Source organism: Gorilla gorilla, chromosome 9 (genome assembly GCF_029281585.2).
Source record: "Gorilla gorilla gorilla isolate KB3781 chromosome 9, NHGRI_mGorGor1-v2.1_pri, whole genome shotgun sequence".
Taxonomy (NCBI): domain Eukaryota; kingdom Metazoa; phylum Chordata; class Mammalia; order Primates; family Hominidae; genus Gorilla; species Gorilla gorilla.
The window spans coordinates 128,859,472-128,887,154 of record NC_073233.2 but is presented as its reverse complement, the minus strand read 5'-3'; the positions used below and the strand labels follow the sequence as shown (position 1 = coordinate 128,887,154).

Below are 27,683 nucleotides of genomic sequence, written 5' to 3'. Positions count from 1 at the left end.
ACACAGTTTTTGGGGTGCCTGTGAGACGTCCAGATGGAGATGTGAAGAAATGTGTCAGAATTACACTACTGGAACTCAGGGGAGCAGCCAGGGTTAGATTCACAGATTTGGGAGGGAGTGAGATTATCCAGGGAGAGTTGGTAGAATAAGAATAGAAAAGGACCATGGACATTTAAGTTGGGTGAGAAAGAAAGAGAAAGACAAAAAGAGAGAGAGAGACAGAGAAAGAAGGGAGGGAAGGAGGGTGGGACGGGGGGGAGGAGAGAGAGAGAGAGACAGAGAGAGAGTGACTTTTAAAAAGCAGGATGGAAAAACAGTAACGAATGCCAAAGCCAGACTCCTCAGCCAGCCTGTGAGTAACAGGGAGTAGGTGGTAAAAAGAGCAAAACATTCTTATTTTGGTCCTAAGGATGCCTGAACAGAAACAGAGATTATACCCGGTGTTAGGAAGAAGGTAAATATCCCACAATCAACTGTTGATGATCTGTGTTCATGAAAATGCCTAGATAATCTTGGATTGCTGGAAAGTCACAAATTATTTCTTTAGACTTCAGAGGCATACTTGCCACTACTTATTATTTTGGAGGCTTTAGCAATAATTCTTAACTAGGCACTCTAAGTTAATTATTTTTACATTCGCACACAGGTTTGATTGCCACCAGATACTCACTTTTTGGTAACAATAACTCATCAGTCAGGTGACCTCATAAACATAGAACTAACATAGACATTCTCGATCCTTATAGATCATAAATGTGATTAAATTACCCATATTTTTGCTCACAGATAACAATTAGAGAAAAATTGCAAAACAATGAACACCCAGTATTTAATTTCATTACCTTAACACTATGATATTAGAGATAGAGTCTCTATGTAAGGTTAGAATTAGGCTCTTGGGGTGGACTCTACCAGTTCATCCTTTAGCCACAGCAGATCTTCCTAAGGCCCTCCTCTGTTTCAGACATAACAACGTTCATCTCAGACTTATTCTAACCACATCTCCCCTGGGTTAGTCAATTTGGGATTGTTCTCCCCTCAGCTGACTTTTTGGTACTTCCTAAGCATGGTGTCTCACACACAGAATGCACTCAATAAATATTTGTTGAATAAATCTAGAAACTGTCAGTTCTGCTTAGTGTAAGCTGTTAATCCCAGCACTCATTTCTTGCTTGGCCCCCTGTTATCAATCAGGTCTAGGCAGCCATGTGGCATCCTGGCGCTTCAGTGTGGAGGCCGGAAGAGGAGAGGAATCCTCACCCAACAGTCAGGGGTGTGTGTGTGTGTGTGTGTGTGTGTGTGTGTGTGTGTGTGTGTGTGTGTGTGTGTGTGTGTGTGTGTGTGTATGGAGAGAGGGACAGAGATAGAGATATTGGGAGAGACAGGGAAAGTTATTGTAAGAAATTGGCTCACAGGATTGTGGGGGCTAATAAGTCCAAAAGGCAGGCAGGCTAGAAACTCAGGCAGGATTTCTATGTGATAGACTTAAGGCAGAATTCCTTCTTCAGGAAACCTCAGGTTTTGCTCTTATGTCCTTCAACTGATTGGATGAGGCCCACCCATATTATCAAGAGTACTCTCCTTTAGGAAGTCAATTCACTGTAGTTGTTAATCCTGTCTACAAATACCTTCACAGCAACACCTGACTAGTATCTGACCAAGCATCCAAGCAACATAACCTAGCCAAGTTGACACAGAAAAGTTGTCATCCCAGAAATGAATGCAGGGAAACTCATACAGGTTTTCAGGTGGTAGGAAACATTTAGTCAACAATCCAACTTGGGATGTCCAGAGAATTGGTGAATTGTGGTTTCTTTCTGGCCAGAGTTGGTATTCAGGACAGTGGTGCCCTAGGTGGGGAGGGCAGCCTAGCAGTAGGTGTTTCCTGGTGGCAAAAACACTTGGGGTCAGGTACCTTCTGCCATCTGGTTCCTGATGGGCCACTGAGTCACCAGGAAGGCTTTAGTTCCCTCCAGGAATCTAGACACGAAGGCCAGAGCCTAACTGAGTGGCTACCGCAAGCCACAGCAGGGTAGTTTGGACAAAGGCTGTGTGCCTCCATTTCTTTTGGATGTCCCCCGACTCCAGGGGTCAATGTGGGGGAGGGGAGCTCCAGAAATGGTGCTGGCTGGAAGACTGCCTAGTGAGTACCAACAGATGTAACGATGGCAAGACACCCTCCTGGAGTTAAGGGGCCTGGGTTCCAGGCTCAGCCCTGAACTAGCTCCAAGCATGACTTCAGTTTCCATGTCTATAAATTGGGAATTATCATACCTGCTCCCTTTCCCCCAAAGAACCATCTTGAGGACCAAATGAGAAAAAGGGTGCACAAAAGTGCCCTATACAAGTGATTCAAAGACCACACACAGGAGGGTGGCAGGCTGCTGTCCTGGAGAAAGCACAGGCTTCAAACACATCATTCCTGGGTTTGAACCCTGTTCTTTCACTTATGAGCATGTGGCCTTGCCCATGTTTTTAAACTGATTACAACTTAGTTTCCTCATTTCTAAAATAAGAATGACACAGCTCTATTCATCTCCCAGGACTGCCATAAAAAAGTACCACAACTGGTGGCTTAAAACAACAGAAATTTATCATGTCATAGTTCTGGAGGCTGGAAGGCCACATCGAGGTATTGGTGGGGCCAGGCTCTCTCTGCAGACTCTAGGAGGATCCTTCCTTGTCTCCTCTAGCTTTCGGTGGTTGCTAGCAATACCTGGTGTCCCTTGGCTTGTAAATGCATCACTCCAATCTCTGCCTTCGAATTCCCATGGCATTCTCCTCTATGTGTCTGTGTTCAAATTCCCTTCTTTTTATAAGGACATCAGACACTGGATTAGGGTCCAGCCTAATCTAGCATGGCCGCACCTTCACTTGAGTACATCTGCAAAGACCCTACTTCCAAATGAGGTCACATTCACAGGTCCTAGAGGTTAGAAATTCAACATATATTTTGGTGGCGGGGGACACAATTCAACCCTTAACAACAACCCCCATCACAGGGTTGGGAGCATAGGCTGGAGCTGCAAAGGTGGACGATCTCCTTTTCTCTAGAGCTGGGATGTGGGGCCTGGCAAGGGGTTACTTCTTCAGCAGGCATGTTGGGTGATCTCTTGGTCTCTACCCTGTTGGGCAGCCTCGAGGTACAGGCTCTGTTCTGGAGCATACCATGGCAGCTGAATCATGGGCACTGAAAATGACTAGTGTATTGGGCAAATCTGTATGACGCTCTGCACTTAGAGCCAGTTCAGCTGACAAGAGGAAAGGAAGGCTCTTCTGGTCCAGCAAGATAAACTAGCAAAGTCAGCTATTTGCTGGCACTGTCATGCTTATTCATTGATGGATGTGACCCAGCCAGGGTGACTCTTCCTCTGCTCTTCCCACCGGCCAGTATACTTGAAGGTCGTGTCTGTACTCTGTTGCCTCTTGGTGTGTTCTCACAAACTCACTGTGACACTCACCCTGGCCTACCTAGCCAGAGGAGTCTTTCTGATGGGGGCATGGAATGCAGAAAAGGGCAGGCCAGGTATAAATGACATTAAATTATCTACCATTTATTCTCCAGGACAGATCATCGAGAGAGAAGGAATCTACATTCTCTCGCCAGATGCAACACTAGAAGTGAACACAGACTTGGAAGTTGGCAACGTGCTTGAGAAATGCTAGGGTGACTTATCTGGGCTGCAGGCAAGGGAGCAAAGTGACCCACGGGGCCAATCACCAACACAGGATCCACCAAGTATTAAATGACCATTCTTGGTCATCGCTATTCAGAGAGGCAGAAGCAATTTTTACTGGAAAGCCCACAAGCATGACTTTTCCATCCCTCCAGTTTGCAAGTTCGTGCAAATGATAGGAGAAAAAATAGCCCAGCACATTTGCATTTAAGTCTTGAAATCTAAATATTTCCGTGAGTCATTCATTATTCCCGTATAACTCAGTGTTTGCATGCAAATAACTTTAATGACATAAATGCTTATAAAATAAGTCTCTTACCATATGAACGCGGTAAAGAATGCTAATTCCCAGAGTCATGAATGGCTTAGAGAAATCAATCACCTTCTCCCGTTCAGCTGTAATGGTGAGGCCTGCCACAGCCAGATCTGCTTTCTGAAAGGAACAGAGACAGCCCGTCAGTGGGGTGGCCATAGGAGAAGAGGCACAGAGACTTGCGACAAGCAACCGTCACTGCTATTGGAGATGTGATGCTGGTCTGGCTTCTTGCTTGAGGAGTGGCTCTAAGTCAACACAGCATACAGATCTGAATGATCACTCATAAAAGTACATGGATATTGAAGCTATAACTCATGTTCACTTGTCGTTAGATCCCTTTAAATACATAAATAACTTTAAAAACAGGGGGTATCACTACCAGACTGTTCAGAGACAGTCTCAAAGTGTCCTAGGGTAGGGGCTCGGGAGGAGGAAAGGTAGGGGCTCGGGAGGAGGAAATTGGCAGATTGGGCTCCTGCGTTCTCAATACTTTTTTTTTTTTTTTCTGGATACAGGGTCTTGCTCTGTCACCCAGGCTGGAGTGCAGTGGTGCCATCTTGGCTCGCCGCAACCTCTGCCTCCTGAGTTAAAGCGATTCTCCTGCCTCAGCTTCCCGAGTAGCTGGGACTACAGGCGTGGGCCACCATGCCTGGCTTATTTTTGTAATTTTAGTAGACACAGGGCTTCACCATGCTGGCCAGGCTGGTCTCAAATTCCTGACCCCCTGATCTGCCCACCCTGGCCTCCCAAAGTGATGGGATTATAGGCATGAGCCACTGCGCCTGGCCCATTCTCAATATTGAGTAATGTTTGTTTTGTTCAGTTGACAAAACTCCACTGACTGCTTATGGTGTGTAAGAAACTTTGCTGAAGGGGCTACAATGAAAAGTAAAAATGCTGGAACCACAGAAATCAGAAAAACCTTAATGCAACTCCATTTGTCCCACAGTGAGAAAGCAGAGACCAGAAAACTGAGCAAGTGGCCCAACATCACAAAGCTCATTCCAGCTGGCTAGGATTCAGGCCTCCTGGATCACTGGCCACTTATGTCGCTGTCCAGGTGAAACTTCAGATGTCATTAGCAGACCCAAAGAAGAGTTTCTGGTCCCCTTAATGCATAACAACCAGCATTTGTTCAATAGAGGCTTCCTTCCTTTCCCCTTGCCTCCAAATTGTACCTCAAGTGCCCACATCTGATGAGAGTTAGCCCTGAATTAAAGCCTTCTGGGAAAGATGTTGTAGACTTCCTCATACTCTTCTATGTCAGGAAGTTTTTCCTTGTATCTAATTTAAATCAATCCTGTGGAAAGCAAGTCTGTTTCCTATTAGTCTACTCTCCTACACATGGGGCAGTGGGAAAAGCCCAGAACTGGTGCTCAGTTCCAGTGCGTCCTCTACTCTAACTAATAACCAACTAACCAACCTGGACTAGTCACTTCACTTCTCTAGGCTTCCTTAACCTCATCCATAAATCAAGGAGAGTGCCTGGTCCTTCCCAGCAATCCTCTATGGTGGTTCTCAAAATGCTGTCTATGGGGCCACCTACCTCAGAATCACCTGCTGGGTCAATTAAAATGTGAATTCCTGAGTCTCATCCCAGACTTCCTGGATCAGATTTTCTGGTGGTAGGACCCAGGAATCTATATTTGTAAAAAGCTGCCCTGATGATTCTAACTTATACTGTACTAATTGTTAAGAGCCATGTTTTTATGACCTGGGTGCTGTATCTCAGACTAGCCTACAATGATTGACATTTTCTAATGCCGGTCGATCAGTTGATGCAAAAGATGAAATAAGAAAAGTGAAGTGTGGTCCAACAATCTACAAACAGGCTAATCAGTTCTGAATGACTACGTACAAACATTGCAAAGAAAGTGGGGAGACAGATGTGCTGGCCCTCATTTTACACACAAGGGAATTATGATTTGTGTACAGGAAGGATAAATCCGTTGGCAAAGGTCAGTTTCTTCTCCACCTCCACCCCAATCCTCCATCACCAATTCAGGTTCCACCCCATTAAGCAGTCACACGATCCAGCACAGCTTAACAAACTCGGAGCCTTATACGGTGAGGTCATCCTTAAAAAGCAACTAGGGTGCCGATGAAGGGGATTTTCACTAAAACATAGAAAATGTGAATGATCCATTCTGTATTTCTCCAAGACAGTGCTGATGACTGCTAGCAAGTGAATCGACACTTGCGTTCAAAGCTAGGTTTGATTAGAGGATTGTTAGCGCCTTCATTTGGGGGACTCTTTAGACAGTTGCTTGGGCCATTCAGAGCCTCAGCCCCTCCACAACAGAGGCACTGATTTGAATTCAGCTTTTGAGCACAGGTGTCAGGTAACAGAAATGAACCAAATTGGTAGCCAACCCCTACCTGAAACTTGAGGGGAGGAAACAAGAGTTAAATGGGCTGGAATGAAGAAACTGGAGGAAAGATGGCAAGATTAGAAAAATTAAAAGTGATGAAATGGGCACGAGGTAAACATGGCATCCATTCCTTTCTCTGGTTCTTTAAAAAAAAAAAATCCAAATCAATTAACCAAAGTCAACAACTCTATCCTCAAGTTTATTTTCCTCACACCCTGCTTTCCTCCCAAAGGGCAAACTTTGGATTAAAATTTGGAAATCATTTCACAAGTCGATAAAAGTTGGCCAACTGTGACATTATGCCAAAACAATTCCATATGTCCCTATGGAGACACATCTGCAGATGGGCAGCAGCTCACTACCAGGGTTCTTCCCTGGGCACAGGGAGAATGACCACATGCCAAGGGAGAGCTTGTGTCTCACGTTTGAACAGAGCATTTCTGTCTACTAACTCACTGACACTTCCCTACAAACAGGGAACCGGCTTCATGCGCACATTGCTGGCACATTCCCACCAGCCCCAGTCTTTCTTTCCTTTGTCCCCGGTCAAGAGGACGCTGGGGGTAAGGGAGGCAGGGAAGGAGACAGGAAAAGGCAGTGACAAGCTGAAAGAAGCCATGACAGGTTTGTGGCGGTCGTTTCTTGCATTTAATATTATATTCTCAATATAGAGGAGTAGTTACCTACTTTAGCTCGAACGCACTGGGGTATCAGCAACAATCACATGGGATCAGATTATTCCAATCACATGTGCATTCGTTATTTTACTTAGTCAAAGACATTATGGCTGGGCGCAGTGGTTCATGCCTGTAATCCCAACACTTCGGGAGGCTGAGCTGGGTGGATCACCTGAGGTCAGGAGTTCGAGACCAGCCTGGCCAACACGGTGAAACTCTGTCTCTACTAAAATTACAAAAATTAGCTGGGCATGGTGGTGCACATCTGTAGTCCCAGCTACTCAGGAGGCTGAGACAGGGAGAATCACTTGAACCTGGGAGATGGAGGTTGCAGTGAGCTGAGATCGTGCCACCGCACTCCAGCCTGGGCAACAGAGAGAGACTCCATCTTAAAAACAAAACAAAAAAAAGACATTATGCTATAAAGCAGCCTTCAGATGAAGAGATAATGTGCCATGAAACCAAACTAGTAAGATAGGGGGCTGGGACTGTGATTCCACCCAGGAATCACTGGTGTGGGAGGCTGAGGGGCATGTACAATGACAACTCATCCAAGCCCTTCTGCTCCTCTGCCTCCTGGGGGGCAGGTGGGGGCCAGGCCAGGGAGGGGTGGGCATGCTCCCAAGCGGAAAGAGCAGGGAACAGGACATCAGAAGACCTGGCTTTTGGTGACTGCTCCTGCTTTCACAGCCACTGAAGTACACTGAGCTCCATCGAGACAGCACCAGGGCAAGTGAGAACCAGATGGGAAATGGGCAGCTCTGTGCCTTGCTGAAAACAAATAGCTAAACACAGGCAAAGAAGACCCTAAGAAGCTGACAGGCAAAATCTCATCAGGTGCACAGTCTGTGCAAACTTGCTGGGAGGAGCAGGAGAAGCAGCACTCAGCTGTCTCAGTCAGCTTTGCCAAGTTTTCTCAGAAGTACTCAGTGCTGGAAGGCCATGTCTGCTAAAGAGAAGGGAAAATCTGCAGACAGGGCAAAGGTGGAAAAGGCCTGTTATGAAAGAGAAATGAAACCCGTATCTCTCCTAAAGGGGAGACAGAAAAAAAGTTAAAAGATCCTAATGCACCCAAGAGGCCTCCTTTGACCTTCATCTTGTTCTTTCCTGAATATTGCCCTCAAATCAAAGGAGAACATCCTGGCCTGTCCATTGGTGATGTTGCAGAGGAGCTGGAAGACGCGGACTAACACGGCTGCAGATGACTAGCGGCCATATGAAAAGAGGGCTGTGAAGCTGGAGGAAAAATGCCAAAGGATATTGCTGCAAACTGAGCTAAAAGAAAGTCCGATGCAGCAGAAAAGCAAGTTATCGGGGCTGAAAAAAGCAAGGAAGAAAAGGAAGAGGCGGAAAACAAGGAAGATGAAGAGGAGGAGGAGGAGGAAGATGAAGAAGATGAAGACCAGGATGATGATGACGAAGTTGGTTCTAGAGCATTTTTTCTTGTATATCAAGCATTTAACACCCACCCCCCCATACACAACCCATTCCTTTTAAAGAAAATAAGTAAAATGTAAGGCTATGTAGGATTTGCTTTTTAACTGTACAGTGTCTTTTTTTTTTGTATAGTTAACACACTACTGAATGTGTCTTTAGATAACCCTGTCTTGGTGGTATTTTTAATGGCCACTAACCTTGCCTGGCACAGTATGGGGTTGTAAGTTGGCACAAACATTTAAAGCAGGTTCTTGGTGCACAGAACAAATTAGTTATGTATGGGGGTGGTGGCTTATTCATCTTTAGTTGACTCCGATGAAGCTTACACACGATAACTGTCGTTCTGTTAACTGAGTACCACTCTGTAATTGCAACAACAAAAAGTTTGCAGCCGTTTGGTTGACATTCTGAGTGCTTCAAAGTAAATACAATATTTATTTATTTATTATTTTTATTTTTTTGAGACAGAGTCTCGCTCTGTCTTGCCCAGGCTGCAGTGCAGTGGTGCGATCTTGGCCCACTGCAACCTCCACCTCCCACATGCAAGTGATTCTCCTGCCTCAGCCTCCCAAGTAGCTGGGAATACAGGTGTGCGCCACCACACCTGGCTAATTTTGTATTTTTAGTAGAGGCGGGGTTTCACCATGTTGACCAGGCTGGTCTCGAACTCCTGACCTCAGGTGATCCACCTGCCTTGGCCTCCCAAAGTTTTAACAGTTTAAACCAAAAAGAAGCCCTGACTCTTCTCACTTGTGGGCCACAACCTCACCACGACCTTAGGCAAATTATTCCACCGTCTGGAATAGTGTCCTCAACTGTAAAATGAAAGGGTTCAAGCAGAGGCTCTCTAAGCTCCTTTCCAGCTGTCAAATCCCCTGCTTTAATGTGCCTGACTAGAAGAGACAGAGCTTACATGAGTGGTCCCCACTTTGCTTAAGTGGATGATGGCGGTCAGCAGTATTGAACGCTCTGAGGAGGAAACTGATGACCAGACTCGTCAGTGAAGAGCAGCAGCTAGCAGGGACATTTGATTTTAGGGAAAGAAATTCAGGAAGGGGCCATCTGGGGAAGGCAGGTCTAAAATCATAACCCAGGGGGGATGGAAAACCAGAAAAAGCTGGGACCATTAGAGCCACAGGGTAGGTTTCCGGAGAAAGAAAAGGACAGGTGAAGGGAAGCAGAGAGTGCTCCACGCATCCCATGTGCCCGGCTGTGGCATGGGGCGGATGTGCGCCTGCACAGGGGTATATAAATACATTCCCTCCGAGAGAAAGACCTCTCTCCTCTCCCTATTTTTGACTGAAAGTGTTCTTTGAAGAGCTTTGTGTTCTGCCTCTGAGAGATCCCCTCTTTTATCTCCTGGATGTTTGTAGAGTTTACAAGGGGAGGGCAGGCGGGAGCCAGCCTGGAGGTGACTTCCAAAACATACTCTCTTTGGCCTCCTGGAGATTAATAGGGGCCATGCAGCTGCCACCATTTCCATCAAAGCCTGAAGGCTTGGTGTGGCCACTGCTCTTCTCCTGGGACGTGAGCCTGGCTGGGAGGAAGATAAGCCTTCACAATAAGGCTGTGGTCTGCATCTGCCTGGGCCCCCTGCTCCCACTCCGGGCTTCCTGAGAACGGCATGAGGAGTGATCTAACGGCAATACCAGATCTGGGACCATCCGAAGACAGCAAAGCCTTCCCATCTCCCTCCCTTCTTTTTCAGACAGCTGCTGCCCCCTTTTGGGCAAAATTCCCTCCCTCCCACTCAGCAGTGCCCTAGCACCATGACGCTGACCTTTTTTTTTTTTTTTTTTTTTTGAGACGGAGTCTCACTCTGTCGCCCAGGCTGGAGTGCAGCGGTGCAATTTCGGCTCGCTGCCAGCTCCGCCTCCCGGGTTCACACCATTCTCCTGCCTCAGCCTCCCGAGTAGCTGGGACTACAAGTGCCCGCCACCATGCCCGGCTAATTATTTTGTATTTTTTTAGTAGAGACGGGGTTTCACGGTGTTAGCCAGGATGGTCTTCATCTCCTGACCTTGTGATCGGCCCGCCTCGGCCTCCCAAAGTGCTGGGATTACAGGTGTGAGCCACCGCGCCCAGCCTTTTTTTTTTTTTTTTTTTTTTTTGAGATGGAGTCTCGCTCTGTCGCCCAGGCTGGAGTGCAGTGGCGCGATCTCGGCTCACTGCAACCTCCGCCTCCTGGGTTCACGCCATTCTCCTGCCTCAGTCTCCCGAGTAGCTGGGACTACAGGCGCCCGCCACCATGCCCAACTAATTTTTTATATTTTTAGTAGAGATGGGGTTTCACTGTGTTAGTCAGGATGGTCTCGATCTCCTGACCTCGTGATCCACCCGCCTTGGCCTCCCAAAGTGCTGGGATTACAGGTGTGAGCCACCACGCCTGGCTATGACCTCTTGCAGCCTCAGGCCTGCCTCCTCCACATGGCCCGGCTGCCCTCCCTTACACAGCCATGCTAATGGGAGGATGGGACGGGTCAGGAGACCTGCCAGTGCCTCTGCTCCTTGCCGTCCAAATGTCCATGTGCAATTTACTTCCCTTCTCTGGGACTCATTTTTCTCCACTGTAAAATGGGGCAATACCAGCCTATCAATATTATGTGAGAGTCAAAAGAGATGATGGTTGTGGAAGAGCCTTATAAATCATAACACTGTAGAGTGCTGCCATATCAATAAGGGGCTATTAAGGCAGTAGAGGGGGTAACTGAACTTAGTTTTCAGTGTGGCCTAGAACTACCTGGACTCGCACTCACTTACCTGTTGTATGACCTTGGGCAAGTCATTTATTCAACTTTTTCTAAGCCTCAGTTTGCTTATCTGTAACGCAGAGATAATAAGAGTACCTAGCTCCTAGAATTGTTGAGAAGATGAATGAGGCCATGTCTGTAAATGCTGAGCATGGGGCCTGGTTTGAAGTAAGTAGCCAGTAAGTGTTTGCTGTTGGGATGACAATGCTGCTGCTGCTGCTGCTGAACTTGACAATGAGGATCATCTTAGCAAGGGCTTATGGAGACCTTATGATGAGTTGTGGGCATGTTTGGAGGCAGGCAGACCTGTTCTGTGTATGTGCAGCCCTAACTGGTCACCGCGTCCCCCACTCTGCCCCCTGCGGCCTTTCCCGGGTGACCTGGAGCACATGCACAGCTGTGTTGACACAATGTGCTTCTCTGGTGTGACCGTCTGTCTATGTGGACCTATGTGGGGTCCAGACCTCCCAGACCTCATGCTGTCCAGTCCTTTGGAAAACTCTGGGAAAAATCCAGTACCTAGCTTGGAAAGCCAGTCATTCTCCCCAGTCCCTTCCTCCAAACATGATTCTCCTTTGGGGAGAATGAATTAAATGGCCTCTCCAGCTCCCTCTGAATCCTCTTTCAGATCCTCTCTTCTATCTCTGATCAGCTTCCAGATCTTTCTTCTCTGACCTTTTCACAGTACACCCCCTCACCCCAGCTTTCTGCCCTTGAGGAGGCCAGCTGCCCCTGCCCCCTCTACATGCCAGCAGCTTTCTACAACTTTACAAGTCAGGCTTCACATCTCCTGTTTCACCTCCTGCTGGGGCTGCAGAGTGCCTCCCATTCTTCAGTGTCATTTAACTCTGTAATCGTGTTACTTAACTCCGGAAAGCTTTGGGAGGCTACAGTTGGGATGAGAAAACGCTACCCAGAATAAGCATTCCTGGAAACCTTCATTCCAAGGTAATTGTCTCTGGAGATCCCCTGTATATTGAAAAGGCTTATGGAATTCCAAGCAAGGCCAGGCCTGAGGCTGTGAAAATGAGGCTGGCATTATCTGTAAACACACAGATAGGAAGCAGCTCTGTGCCTAGCAAGCCTGGCTTTCCTGGGAGGGATAATGCACATTTGGCTCTGGATGAGGATATGGGCCGAGAGTAACATGGGGCTGCTGAGCTCACTGGGGGATTTCAGGGTGGGCGGGGGCTGCCTGCAGAGCCCAGTGCCCCCTCCCCGCCTGTTTCCTCCTCTCTAATGCTCAGTGTACCCTCGCAGCTCTCCACTGACTCTCTGCCCTGCACCAGGCAGTGTGCAAGGTGCTGGAATACTATGGTGAACAAATACAGGCACAGTCTCTGACAGCAAAAAATTTACAGCCAATAGAGGAGGCGAACAAGTATCAGATTGTAAAAAAAAAAAAAAAAATTGTAAAATTGCACGTGTGCTGTGTTTATAGGGGGGTTATATATGTCACCATGAGAAGGTGGAACAGGGCTTGGGCAGAGCCTGGAAGGTCCACAGGAGCTTTCCCCAGATGAGACTCAGCTGCCTGAACAGGAGGGACCAGCGAGAAGGCCTGGGTGAGTATTCCCACAGAAGGTACAACATGTGTCAAGGCCCCGATGCAGGAGGGAGCTTGGTGCTTTTCAGGGGCTGTGGGAAGGCCAGAGTTGCTAGAACACACAGGGCCAGGAGCATGCTGTAAGATGAGGCTGGAGAGGCAGGCAGGTAGCAGAGGATGCAATGAACCAGACAGCAATCAGAAGGTCCTGAAGTATTTTCTACAGTGAATGTCCTACAGTATTGGACTTGTAATATCAATACAGCTAACACATATCTCTTCCTATGTATCAGGCACTGAACTAAGCCCTTTACATGTCACCTCACTCAGTATCCACAAAACCTCTATGACATAGGTTACTATTATTATCCTTATTTCACAGATGAGAAAACTGAGGCACAGAGAGGTCAAGTAACTTGCCCAAGGTTGCACTGCAAGTAAGTGGCAGAGCCAGGATTCAAACCCACGTAATTTGGCTTCAGAGTCTGCATGCTGAATCTGCAGCACATTCAATCGGCTCTAGTGAAGAAAAAGATTGAAGGGAGGCAAGAAAGGGCCCTCTGCACTTTTCTCCTCACTCCCTTGCCATGTATATCACCACACTCCAGGCAATCTGGTCTCCATCCCATCACTCCACCAATATCACTCCAGCCAAGGTCAGCATGACCTCCATGGTACAATAACCAAGGGGTGCCTAAGTCCTTGTGTTGCCAAGCCTCCTAGCCTGCCATTCTCTCCAGTCCCTGCAGGGGCCCTCCTAATAAGGCCAAGGTCAAAGACATAACTCTGCTTCCCTCCACCTGCTCTGACCTGTGACTACATTGCCTGGGTCACTGGCACCAAGCCAAACTGGGTTCAAGTCCTCGCCCTGCCAGTTACTAACAGTGTGACCTTAGACAGCTGTGATATCCTCTCCCAGCTCATTTTTCTTATCTGTAAAGTGGGGATAATAATTGCCAATTCAGAGATGTTATGAGGACAAAGGAAATAATACATATAATGCACAAAACACATTACCTGGAATAAAGCGGGTGCTCAATATTTCTAGCAAAACTCACTTATGCACCACAGCAACTATACCTGTCCTCCCTCTTTAAGAAATTATTCACGACTCCCACTCCTCTGCAGTCCAGCATGTGGGAGTCTGGCCCTCATGGTCTGCCTACTCCTGCAAGTTCAGCCCCATCTCCATCACTCCTCTCCCAGACACTGCCCCTCCCCTGCAGCCAGGCCAACTCAGCTGGCTCTCAACACACCTTGTACTTTTCTGCAGTTATATTTACTCCACATCAAAAGTCCAAACATCAACTCCACCTACTCTTCAAGGTCTATTCAAAGTTTACCATCCTCATAAAACCTTCTCTGATCATCTTCCCAGGCATAAGCCCTCCCTTCTCTGTCGCCAAAGAGAGAAGGCAATGCTCGTGCCACCCACCATGGCATATACTATAAATTTCCTTGTATTAGCACAGGATGCCTGGACTCACACTCCAACTCTGCCACCTATGAGCTGCGTGACCTTAACTTCTCTGTGCCTCAGTTTTTTCATCAATAAAGTAGGGATAATGATAGTTCCCACCTCCATGGAGTTTCTATGGGAATTAAACGAGCAACCCACACAAAGCTTAGGCCTGACACAGATAACTCACAATAAATGTTAGCTCTTACTATTACTGCTGTTTACATTTGTGTGCATATCTTATCTCCATATTAGATAAACTTCTTGAAGCAGGGATCAAATCTTTGAAAAAATTTAACATAAACAACATTTCAAAACTGCCATTAGCCCTGTTTTGGAGACAAAGACGCTGAGACCCAGAGAGGTTCATAATTTGCTCAAATACACGCAGCTAGGGCATGAAGAAAGCTAGCTTCAGACCCCCATGTACACATTCTCAGGACTGTGCACTTGGCTTTCTTATTATTGCACTGTTCGCAGTGACTTTCCCCAAGAGGGCACACAGTCAGTCCCTAGTGAAGAGCCAGTGCAGCCAACAGCGTGGGTAAGGGGGGGACCCCCCTAAACGTGGCCTGCCCTCGAGCCCCTTCTTGCTGGCAGCTGAAGCAGGCTGATTTCTGACAGATGCCTGTATGCAGGAGGGATTTTTGTCAGGAGGCTGGAACATTAGAACCAGATTCAGGTCATGCTGTGGATGCGATCAGACATCCTCCAACCTAAGGAAGACTTGAAGTCGTAGGTTCCCCACTAGAGGGCGCCCTTCTCCCCTTGCCCTACCCCAGACCCGGTTCCCTCTAACACCTTGGACAGTGTCATGTGGGACGCCCAACCAGAAGAGGAAGGGCCCCATGCTCCAATCTGGCTTAAAGCAGCTGTCAGCGGAGGGGTGTTAATTACAGCCCGGGAAGGAATGGAGATGACAGGCCCAGGCTGAGCCAGAGGCCAGAAGACTGGCTCCACGGAGCTGCTTCCAAATTCTCCCCAGGCCCCAGTCCTTTTGTGCTGTGCATTTGAGCAGAATAACATCTGTATCTCAGCCCATTTCAAATTAGATTATCTGCTCACTTCCTGTCTTTTGATCAATTTACCTGCGGGTGGTTTCTCCCTCCCACCTGCACCTATTGAGATGCCCAGGGAACTTGCCAGGACTCACTGGGGTCACCGAGCTGCAGGGCAATGGGATCAGAAGGAGCCAGGGAGGCTCACTCCCACTCCTGGCCCACGCGAGCATCCGCAGGGCTCATCCCTTAGACTTCAGCGTCACATGCCTGAGAACACACACATCTGCTCTCCTGCCACATGAGTCAGGCTGTCTGCCCACGCCACCCGCCGCGGGCTGGAGACAAAGAGAAACTCTTAGGGGTCACATGGCACCTGCAAAATATTTGGTGTCCTTGTCCACTGGCGAGACTGGATGCCAACCCCACCACTTCTCCCTTCTTTCAGAACCAGGATATAGGAACAAAGATCAGGGAATAAAGGAACAGTAAATAGCGCCCAATTGTTCACCTGTGCCAACACACACACACACACGTCTTTGCTAACCAGTGCGAGCCCATGTTTGTAGAAATCATCCCTGCTCACTGGGCCGGGCCTATCCACAGCAATACTTGAAGAGGCAGAGGCCCAGTGGAGCATTAGCATTCCTGGGAAAGCGGCAATGTCATCCGCAGGTCCAAGTGCTCCCTGGTGCTATTTCTCGAGGTTACAGCTTACTCTCGGGGCTGGATGAATTTCTTTAGAGTTAAATTAAAGTCCCCATGAAATATTTAGTTGGCTCGGCACAGGGCTGTGTTATTGGCCTATGGAGGGCAGATTTTAGGAACGAACCAGTGCTAAGGAAAGAAGGGGCTGGCAGTTCATTTGCAGGTGAAATTATGCGGCACAGAGGTCCAAGCTGACTCAAGAGGCCAAGCAGATACCATTTACCCTTGACCCTCTTGTTACAGGCTTCCATTCACTGGCCCACGAATCCTCTTGCTTTTTGGGGTCAGGCAGATGCATGTTTGAATCCCGACTCTGCCATTCACCAGCTGAGCAATTACCAGAAATCTGAGCTTCAGTTTCCTCATCTCTAAAATAGGCAAAATAATGTATACTTCTTAATATTGTGGTGAGGGTTAAATTCAACTCCCTGTGTAAACAGAGCTCATGTGAGGTCCTGCTTCTTACAATCCCCTCTTCCTGTTGCAGCCAGAGGGGTCTTTGGGAAAGCTAAAGCAGACGATGCCATTTTTCTCCGTGTCGCCTTCTAGCTTTTTTTTTTTAAGACAGAGTCTTGCTCTGTCTCCCAGGCTGGAGTGCAGTGGTGCGATCTCGGCTCACTGCAGCTCCACCTCCCAGGTTCCAGCCATTCTCCTGCCTCAGCCTCCCGAGTAGCTGGGATTACAGTTGTGCACCACCATGCCTGGCTAATTTTTGTATGTTTAGTAGAAACAGGGTTTCACCACGTTGGCCAGGCTGGTCTCTCACACTCCTGATCTCAGGTGATCCGCCTGCCTCGGCCTCCCAAAGTGCTAGGATTACAGGCATGAGCCACCGTGCCTGGCCTGCCTTCTTAATATTTTTTTATGCCATGGACCTCTTTAACAGTCTGCTGATACCTGTTAACCTCTTATTTTAAAATATTTTAAAATGACTACATAGAAATTCAGTTATCAAAATATGTGTACACTTTTTGTGCTATAGTGGTATCTGTGCCTCTTTACATAACAAGAGCTGGAAGTGTGTCTAACAGCAACACTAAATTAATACCATTGGTGACAAAGTCACAGGTGTGGTTAATACCATGAAGCTTTGTTGACCACATTCATAATTGAAGGAAATATTACATTTCTGTTTGAACTTAGAAAAATATGTAGATGTTAATTTTTCCTTTCTTTCTTTCTTTCTTTATTTTTTTTTTTTTTGAGACAGAGTCTGTCACCTAGGCTGGAGGGCAGTGATGTGATGTGGGTTCACTGCAACCTCCGCCTCTCAGGTTCAAGCAGTTCTCCTGCCTCAGCCTCCCGAGTACCTGGGACTACAGGCACGCACCACCACACCTGGCTAATTTCTGTATTTTTAGTAGAGATGGGGTTTTGCCATGTTGGCGAGGCTGGTCTCGAACTCCTGACCTCAAGTGATCTGCCTGCCTTGGCCTCCCAAAGTGCTGGGATTACAGGTGTGAGCCACTGTGCCCGGCCAATTCTTCCTTTCTAGTTTTGTGGACTCTCAATGCTATCCTCAGACCATGGGTGTATGTGGACCTAGGAAAAGAACCGAGAGACTTCCAAGTTCATAGACAATAAAGTCCCAACTTCTTACCGTGGCCCACCAGGCGTTGGTGATACGGCAGCCCATTCACCACAGTGTAGCTAGTCATGCTAACCCCCATCCTGATTTCTGAACATGACAAGTTCACTTTCCACCTTGGGGTCTTGGAGTTTACTCTTTCCCCTCCACATATGCTCTGCCCTGGCCATGGCCCAGCTGGCTTCTCACCGTTCTGACCTCAGCTCAAGCACCATGCCACCAATGCAGCCTTCCCTACTTGCCCACTTAATGGGCCCCTCTCCTCGAAACACTCTGGCTCATTATACTGCTTTATTTTCTTCACAGCAGAAATCATGACCTGAAATTGTCTTGTTTATTTACCAGTTTACCTGTTGATCGTCTAGAGTGCCATCTTCAGGAGGGAGTGACCTTTGTCCGCCTTAGTCTGCATACATCTCCAGTGTCCAGAACCTGCCATGTGCCAGGCACTACATAAATATTTGTTGAATGAAGTCATGATTGAATGAATGAATAGACAAATCCAAGAAAGAGGAGCTCAGTTAACATTATTCTCTATCCTTGGCTCTCAACTGAGGGAACGATTTTGTAGTAGAATGTTTTGACTAAGGGTACACCCTCTAGGGCCAGCTCAGACACTTACTAACTGCATAATCTTAGGCCAGTTACTTAACCTCTTTGTACCTCAGTTTCCTCATCTGGAAAATGGGGTTAGTAATATTACATACTTTGTAGGTATGTTGGGGAGGTTAAATTAATGAATACACAAAAAGCACTTAGAACAGTGCCTGAAACATAGGGAATGTTCCAGAAGTGTCAGCCTTTATTATTTTGTTGCAACTTAAAGGATTCACTTCAATTTTATTTATTTTTTAAAATTATTGTTTCAGAAAATTCAATGTAGGTATTGAAGGGAGTGAAAAGAAATCCCATGATTAAAAAACCAATATGCATTATAGATGTCAGTGTTTATATAGTTGAGGTGTGAAAGAGAAAGGGAACTGAGAGCTTAGGTCCAGGCAGGTTATGGTATGTGGCAAAGCCCAGAGAGGCCTAAGCTTTACTTCCTCACATCACTACTACCATCACCATCACACCTGACTTTCTGAAGACTGACCAACAATTTACATGTCGAATCAAGAAAAGAAATTGAATCCTATCTGAGTTTTCAGGAAGATATGCTCATTTCTTTTCTTTCTTTTTCTTTTCTTTTTTTTTTTTTTTTTTTGAGATGGAGTCTCGCTCTGGTGCCCAGGCTGGAGCACAGTGGTGCGATCTTGGCTCACTGAAACCTCCACCTCCTGGGGTCAAGCAATTCCCCTGCCTCAGCCTCCTGAGTAGCTGGGATTACAGGCGCACACCACCACACCTGGCTAATTTTTTTTTGTATTTTTAGTAGAGATGGGGTTTCACCATGTTGGCCAGACTGGTCATGAACTCCTGACCTCAGGTGATCACCCGCCTCAGTCTCCCAAAGTGCTGGGATTACAGGCATGAGCCACTGCGCCTGGCCGATATGCTCATTTCTAACCCAAATGCACCCTTTATTGATAAAATCTCTGGCCCACAATACAGTCACCAATAGGCCATGGGACAAGGGGCACTGAATTTTCACCAGTGAGTCCGCCCTCTTCTGCCTGTCTCCCATCCCTGCTGGCTGCCAAAACAGCTGGTTAAGCTCTGGGTCGCTGACAACGGGCAAAGCTAACTGGTCCACATGGGGATCCAGCCTGCAGACCTGAACTAATGGGCAAGGGCTTGTGCTGGCCTAGCCAGCCCTACACTTATTTCGAGACTATGGGTTCCAGGCCTGATCGGGGGCCTGTGTAAAGCTGGCCTGGGCAAGCCCAGGTGACAGGTTTCTGCTGTTGTAGGAGCCCAACAGTGCCACCAGCTCACGGCGCTGTCTTCCTCCCACTTGCCAGCCCTGTAATTAGGAATGGTGAGATTCATGGGCCTGTTATTAGGACTGTTTTTGTTGGGTGAAATAAAGTACCACCAACTTCTGTGAGCATCGCCCACAGCCATAGAGAACTTCTAGAGGCCTCCCCTGTGCTCCTTCTCCGTTCCCACTTTTTCACCCATCCCCTACAGCTCCTGCTAGACAGAAGGGAGGCCCCAGCTCTGCCTCAGAGACCAGCCCTGAACTGCCCCACCTCCCCAGGGAGTGAGCAGTGATGTGACCAACTGGATCCACAAAGTGGACAGCATCTGGCCCCTTCTCATTTCCAACCAGTATGTGCACACGTTGAAACCACTGCAAAGGGCAGCAGGGAATTTTCTCAGGAATCCCTGCCATTTTTTTGAGGAAGAGAGCTGAAGACATTGTTGTGAACCTCTGGCCACTCTTCCTGGGTGATAAAGGTGTATTTGGTCTTTTTCTGAGAGGTGTCCCACTTGTTGACATGGCTTATATGCCCATCAATAGTCATACCCCAAAAGTTATTTTTCACAGATTGTTCTTGAGACCCACAGCAACGTCTAAGGTTGGCAGTAAGCTATTTAGAGATGAGGAGAATGAGACTCAAGAAGTTATGTGGTGTTAAATTTGGAATAATGGTTACCTTTGGGCAGACGAAAGGTGTAGAGAGTGAAACAGGAAAGAGGTGGGTGGGGACAAGCGGGTCTTCAGGATGCCGCTAAGGGTATATTTCTTGATCTGGACAGTGATTGATCACACAGGGATGTCCTCTTTGTGATCATTCATTAAGCTGTCACTTAACGATTTGTGCACTTTTCCATATGTCTATTTCAATACATATTTTTTTAAGTTAAGTGATTTTCCCAAGTAGAAGAGAGAATGGCCACTGTTGAGCCTGCCACTAAATGCTCTGCTGACTCTGTGGTGAGGAGCCTGGAAGGGGAGCCAGGGCTGCTGCCACTGTACCGACTGCTGCAGCGGTGACCTCACACACGCAAGGGAGCCACACTCAGGCCTGGCCAATCTCCTGTGCACCTCTCTTTACACATCTGGGTGGCTTCTAATTCAAGAAGGGGTAAAATGCACATCTGGATGTTTTCATGGATTTTCATTCTCATTTGGATGAAGAAGAGTCTAGATTCCTCATCTGGCACAAACAGCTTAACAGATTGTGAAATTCCCAGAGGAGCCAACTCTGCCTGCTGCGAACACCAGGCAAAGCCCAGGGGGAAGACTTGCCTCCCTGCTGGGAGCTGTAATCGCCCTCCAGGACTTGCCAGCCATCACCCTAGAGAGGTCCTAAAGCCCAGGGGAGAGGGACCAGTCTGTCCTAGATTCAACAGTGATGCCCTGACAGTGTGCTGGGTGGATGAACTACCCACCAGAATCTGACACTAGGCCAGAGAGCCATCAGAGGGTCCTGGGTTTAAGTCTGCCTCTGGCTAGCTGTGTGACCCTGGGCAAGTTACTTAGCCTCTCTGAACTTGCTTTCTCATGAGTAAAGTATGAATGGTACCAGTTTCTGCTTCATGGGTTTATTCTGAGGATTAAATGAGCGAATGGGGCTGGGCACGGTGGCTCGTGCCTGTGATCCCAGCACTTTGGGAGGCTGAGCCGGGCGGATCACGCGGTCAGGAGATCGAGACCATCCTGGCTAACAGGGTGAAACCCCATCTCTACTACAAATACAAAAAAATTAGCCAGGGGTGGTGGTGGGTGCCTGTAGTCCCAGCTACTCAGGAGGCTGAGGCAGGAGAATGGTGTGAACCCAGGAGGCGGAGCTTGTACTGAGCCGAGATCGCGCCACTGCACTCCAGCCTGGGCGACTGAGCGAGACTCTGTCTCCAAAAAAAAAAAAAAAAATGAGCGAATGGATCGGGCCTAGCATGGGGCAAGTGCTCAGTAAGTGTTCGTTGTTATTCTTCTATTAAGCTGTTCCTGATTCTGGCATCTTGTCTCCATCCTTTGTGCACGAGCCCCAGAGATCCAGCCTCTGCTTTGGGCAGCAACATCCCACCTGGTAAGTTTTTCTAAGGCTGAGCCCTCCTATCTGATTTGCTCCAAGTAACTCCCCTTCCCTGTTGGCCAGACTAACCCCAGCTTGCACACTTGCTGGACTTACCGGCCACACCTAGCATCTGTTTTGATCTCCCGCCTGTGTCCCACTGTTTGCCACCCTCTGACAGCCAGCCAGGCCTCTGTCCCACTGTTCTGCCGCCACCTAGGACACGGCAGGTCCGTGCAGGGTGTCTCCTGGATCTGGATAGGGATCTGTCTGGCAAGAGTCAACAATGCCTTTCAGTGCAGTCCAAATGCATCGACCGTACTACATGCTGCTATTTCTAAGGATCTGGGCCTTTGTATTGTTGCCTCAAGAGCAAATGCAGACACAGCTAGGGCCAGAGTTTGGCATCAAGCGAGGCAGCCTATCTGAAGGCTGCATAAGATAAGGAATAATTCCATAGGTTCTGGAAAGGGGTGTAATACAACAGGACTCTCAGATGGCTGCCTCTGTAGCTGCCAACACCGCCATCGGCACAACTGAGCCAGGCCTGGCTCTCACGCTGACAAATGGGAGGATGTCAGTTGCTCCTGACAAGCTATAGGATGGCAAGAAAAATCATCTGTAAATAAGCCCCCCAGAGCATATAATGACTCTGGCCAGGAACCGTGAGTTGGCGAGGCCAAGCCAGGCAGTACGCACATCGAACACACCACAAGACCTTCTGGTAAGGGATGGCCAGAGGGCAGAGGGAAGATAGAAGGAGGTGCCACATTTGGAATTCTTTGAAGCAGGACTGTCTATTCACAGGAAGGCAAGGGATGAGCAGGGCCTAGCTGTGGGGTAGGGCAGGGAGCAAAAGCAGCAGGATGGGGTTACTGAGGTACCACCCTATAAGCGAGAGGTGGCAACTGCTGGGGGCAGCTCTGCACAGCAGTCAGGAGAATACACTGACCCATCTGAATTTGAATCCTAATTCTACCACTTCCCAGCCACGTGATCTTGAACAAGTTAGTTGACCTCAGAGCCTCAGTTTTCTGATCTATAAAATGGGGGCAATATACTTTTGCCCTTGTAATATTGTCCTAAGATTAAATAGGAGAACATTTGTAAAGCAAGTATTGTTCCTGGCACACAGTAATGAGGCTAGTACTATCTGTGGAGCAGGCACAGAAGGTGACATAGGGAGCCACGGGAGTTGAGCACAGTGTTGGGAGTCTGGGTGAGGTGGCTCCGAGGTCCAGATGGGTGGGGTGGGCACTTGCTCTGTGAACTCCAGCCTGCTGCCACCACACCTCACCAACACACATACTTCAGGAAAGAAAGCCTGCAAGCTTGATAGAGCAGATTTATCCTAAAGACAGTTGGACCATAGATGTGTGGGTGTTAGGGGCTGCACCGATACCCAGTTAGGTTTAAAGCTTAAAGAATGAAGCAAGGAGTCGCTGCAACTTGGAGAACAAAATTGGAGACTGGAAGGTCAATCCTAGAGTCAGACAACTCCCCCTGGACCTCCCCACCCCATGGAGAGAGAAGGGAGGGCAAGGGATGCTTAAATTCTTCTTTCTCAAGATAATACTGCCCTGGGAAGTGAGGTGGGGCTGCGCATGCAGTGGTGTGAGCTGGAGGCCCAGCTGTGGGAGCCAGGAGGGTGGAGGCAGGAGCGGGAGGCAGGGATCACAGGAAGTGCACACAAGCGGGAGGGCAGCCACCGAGGGCAGCCACCGAGGGCAGCCACCTCCTGCAGCCCCAACCTGCTAAACGCACTGGTACACCTGGACTGCTGCTGTGCTTTCCCTGTTAGCAAAAGGATCTTCCGAAAACCTACAACTGGTCCCCAGCATTGGGCTGTTTGATCCAGGCTCCAAATGCTTTGGCATCAACGCTGGGATGGTTAATTCTCTTCCACATGCCTTTACAGCATCCATCCAACCACCCATCCCCTGGTGGCTGAGTGAGTGCTATATGCCAGAGCCTGTTCTGAATGCTGCCAATAGAGGGATAAAGAAGACAGCTATAGTTCCTGACCTCAGGAAACTTACATTCTAGTGAGCGGAGACAGTCAATAAACACATAGTCCCATAATAAGCAAGGTGGTTTTAGACAGTAATAATTTCTTTGAAGATCATAAAACAGGGTAATGTGGTAGAAGGTGACTAAATGAGAGGATGGGGGTCCTTCAGGGTGGCAGAGAAAGAACACGTTTCAGAAAAGGGGATGCCAGGCGTAGACAGAGATAACGAAATGGAAATAGACTGGAGATTTGGGAGACAGGTTTTTGAAAGAAGAAGGCACAAATGTGAAGGCCACATGCTGGAATTGACCATGCTGTGTCCAAGGAACCAAGAGGAGGCCAGTGAGTGTGGGGCACTTGAGGGGAGATGCAGAGATGCAGACTCTGGATTAGTTCTTCCAGATGGAAGGGATATTGGTGAAATTGTGGCTGGTGCCAGGCAGGGCATAGAGGAAATGTTTATGCTCATTGAAGATGTGAGCAAATGGTAGCCCATGAAGATTCAGATACCAATTTATGGTTCTGGGACAGACCTGGCTTCCAACTCAAAATTATATTTCTCTAAGCCCAAGAGGACTAGTGGGTGCTCCACTACTGCCATTGCCTGGATACCTAATAAGAGGGGGCTCAGATACCCCCACCTCCTGGGGGGAATATCTGAGGGCAAGAAGAGAGGACGTTGGAACAGCACATATAACCTTGGAAGGCTGCTGGGCCTCTCCCCAGTAGGATCAATACTGGACACATGTGCACTCTGTGTTGATGAATGACGCTGCTGTGGTCTGCATGGCAAGAGGAATGAACCCAGGCTGGCCTGGGAGAGGGAAGACTGGGGCCTGGATGAGCATGTCCCGGGGAGCAGGCAGACATGCACGTAGATGGGCATGTGTTTGGGGACCGAGGTGGGTGAGGCTGAGGAGCTGAGCTCCAGGCCAGAAGAGGAGGTGAAAATACAGCCCTACGTGGGGAGGGAAGGAGAGGAGAGAGCGAACACTCACAGAGCGTCCACAAAGTGCAGGCATGCCAGAGGAATTATATTCCATTTATTTCTCATAGTAATCCAGGGGTGGGCACTATTATTTTCATTTTGAGGGTGAAGACACCAGGGCTGAGAAACGTTGGGTGACTTGTCCAAGTCCACACAGCTCATAGCTGGCAGAGCAGCGATTTGTACCTAGGTGTCCAGTCGGGAGGGAAGGCAGTGTGAGGACAGGGGTGAGCACATTCCTCCCATTTTACTACCACCTGTATGCTGGCAACCTCCAAATGGGGCTCAGGCCCAGTGCTGCCTCTTGCCAGCCTTCCTCACTCCCCCTACCTACTGACTTCCTATACCCATGTCTAATTCCTTATCTCTGCTGTCTAAAGCTACTCTTTCCCTGTGTGCCATTAATGACTTCCCCATCCGTCATCCCAAACAGAGACCATGAATCAGCCTGGAGTCTTCCCTCTCCCTCCCTTCCCTGTTGTCTCCCCATTCAATAACCAGGCCCCATCCCTTTTACCTCTGAAACGCCTGTTGAATCCATCACCACCACTTGACTCTCACTGCCCCTACCATCATTCAAGCCTTCCTTTGAATTATTCAGTAGCTTCTGCACTGGTCTCTTTGCTTCCAGTTCTTTCCCACGCCATCCATCCACTCAGCTGAGACTCAAGCAGCATTGGGACTCAGTGGTTCTCAAACCTAAGCTCGAATCAGCACCACCTGGAGGGCCTGTTAAGTTGCAAATTGTTGAGTCCCACCCCAGAGTTTCAGGTTAAGTAGGTCTAGATGGGGCCCCAGAATTGGGATTTCTGACAAGTCCCAGGTGTTGCTGATGCTACTTGTTCAAGGACAATACTTTGAGAACCACTGCTCTAAAGTTTACACCAAAGATGTAATATTATTCATCTTCTTTAAAAACTCCAGTTACTCTCCACTCTCTTTAAAATGGAGTCCCAGCTCCTTCCCATGGTCTAAGTGATTGTCACCACCCAGCTGAGGCTTGCCTCTTCAGCATCACCTTAAGTTGCTGACCTCTCTTCAGCCTGTGATGTGGACACAATGCACTCTTCATGTTCCTTAAACTTGGCATACATTTCGGACCCCACACCGTTCCCTCTGCCGGCAACTCTCTCCTCCTTGTCGCCTGTCAGATTCCTACTTGTCTATCAAGGTCTGACTTGACTGCACTTCCCTGAGAGGCATTGCAGTGGTTAGAATGACCATGGGCTTTGATGTCAGACAGGTTTGGCTTTGAATTCCAGATCAATCACTTGTTAGCTGTGCGACCCTGAGTTGGCCTTCTCTGTTAAGCCAAAGTCAACCTTGGCATCTTGGTTATGAAATATGAATAATAATATTTATCACGTAAGATTGTTATGTGGAGAGGAAATGATGCATGATAAATGCCTGGCAGGTAGTAGGTATTCAATAAACACTGGCGACAATTCTCATTAGCTCTGCTCTGAAGCCTTGCCTGGCTTCTTCCGGCTGAAACGCTTCCCTCCTTCTCTGTGTTCCCACACCATTTTGCGTAGGATTCCCTTTTGTATATATCACATGCTAACATCTCATACTAACTTATACACTGGGTCTCATTCCCAGTACAGTTGGGGACGTTGTATGAATTATAAAGATTGGCCCTCTGAGCAGACTTAGTGGGCACATGCCTTGGCAAGCTGAAGGCATTTTTGTAGGAAAAAAAATCGACAAGTAGATACCCCCCATCCCAGAGCACGTGTTTGGTGAGCAGAGTGAGGGCTGGGTTTCACACCCCATTCCTCCTTCACCATGTCTTAACCTGCACAAACCATACATGGAGGTTCTATGTATACAGGATGTGAACTCTATGAAAGTAAAAACTGTGTGAACTCTATGAAAGTAAAAGCTGAAGGCACAACCAATATGGAATCAATGCATCTAGAGGCAGGCACCATTGGCTGAGGATGGTAAGTACATCAGAATGGGTCAATAGGGTTGTCACCCCGGGTTCAGGAATAGGATTCTTACTCCTGAGGGGAAGGGGAGTGAGAGAACCAGTTTGGCAAGCTCAGAGACTCAGGCTTGGGGAATCATCAGAAGCTGGATTTCTCAGTCTGGGTGGGAAGGAGAGCAAGGCAGAGGAGGCTTGGTCCCTGCATGCTGAACTGGAGCTCCTGAAAGCCTCCCTGGTCTCAGACCAGAGTCTGGTGTCTGGCCAAGCCCACAGGTAACATCCTCATCTCTGCTGTGTGGCTGGGGAATCGAGACTAGAGAATTCTTAGAAGACATTAAGATCACATTGTCTGTAGTTTCCTTTCCTGTCTCTGACCCAAATCAATTCCCTACCACCTGTCTCTTCTGCTTAACAGCAAGCCAATCTCTTAGAAGGCTTTCAGATGACTTAATTAATACATTTTCATTTCCCCTTAACAGCTGGCGCTCAGTGGGGAAGGCGGAAATAATTCCCAAGAACTGACAAGTTTCCCAGGCTGCTTTGAGATGCCCAATGGGGTTTGAAGGAGTTCCCAATAGGAAGCTGCTAAGGGAGCACTGAACCTAACTGAACTCCAAACCCTTCCAGATCCCCCCGAGCAACTCCTTCCATGGAAAATAACCAGCACAGGGATCTGAGGATGGGCGGGGAAAATTCTGAAGTCTGTTTCAAATCTGTGGCTGACTATCTCTGGGCCTGGAGACTGCTCTCCCAGAGACAGGGATTTAAGCAGCGCACCTTCACGGGTGGCGCTCCGATGTCATTCCTTAGTCCTGCCCTGCTCGGGGCTTCCAGCCATGTACTCACACCTACACTTTATTATCTTACATGCCTGTGCCCCCCTTGCCTTTTACCGCCCGGTCTGTAAGCTTTCAGAGACAGAACCAAACCTGATCTGTTCCTTTACCCCACACCCCAGCACAGTGACTGGCACATAGGTGTTAAATCACTGTCTGCTGATTGATTCATAAATGGAAAGCCTGGCTTTCCTTTCTTTCTTTTTTCTTTCTTTCTTTTTTTTTTTTTTTTTTTGAGACAGAGTTTCGCTCTTGTTGCCCAGGCTGGAGTGCAATGGCGTGATCTCGGCTCACGGCAACCTCCACCTCCCGGGTTCAAGCAATTCTCCTGCCTCAGCCTCCCGAGTAGCTGGGATTAGAGGCATGTGCCACCATGCCCAGCTAATTTTTGTATTTTTTATCAGAGACGGGGTTTCTCCATGTTGGCCAGTCTGGTCTCGAACTCCTGACCTCAGGTGATCCGCTCACCTCGGCCTCCCAAA

At 48.1% G+C, this 27,683-nt stretch overlaps 1 protein-coding gene across 3 annotated transcripts in view; it reads right to left on the bottom strand.

Annotated features, from left to right (window-relative positions):
- The window catches only part of GRIK4 (glutamate ionotropic receptor kainate type subunit 4), a 477,203-nt gene that overhangs the window by 44,365 nt on the left and 405,155 nt on the right, over positions 1 to 27,683 (bottom strand). For all 3 annotated transcript variants that reach the window (XM_055356137.2, XM_031016481.3, XM_055356138.2), the window contains one exon: positions 3,997 to 4,110. In XM_055356137.2, coding sequence (XP_055212112.1) covers positions 3,997 to 4,110 — 114 coding nt within the window. The remainder of the gene's footprint in view (positions 1 to 3,996; positions 4,111 to 27,683) is intronic.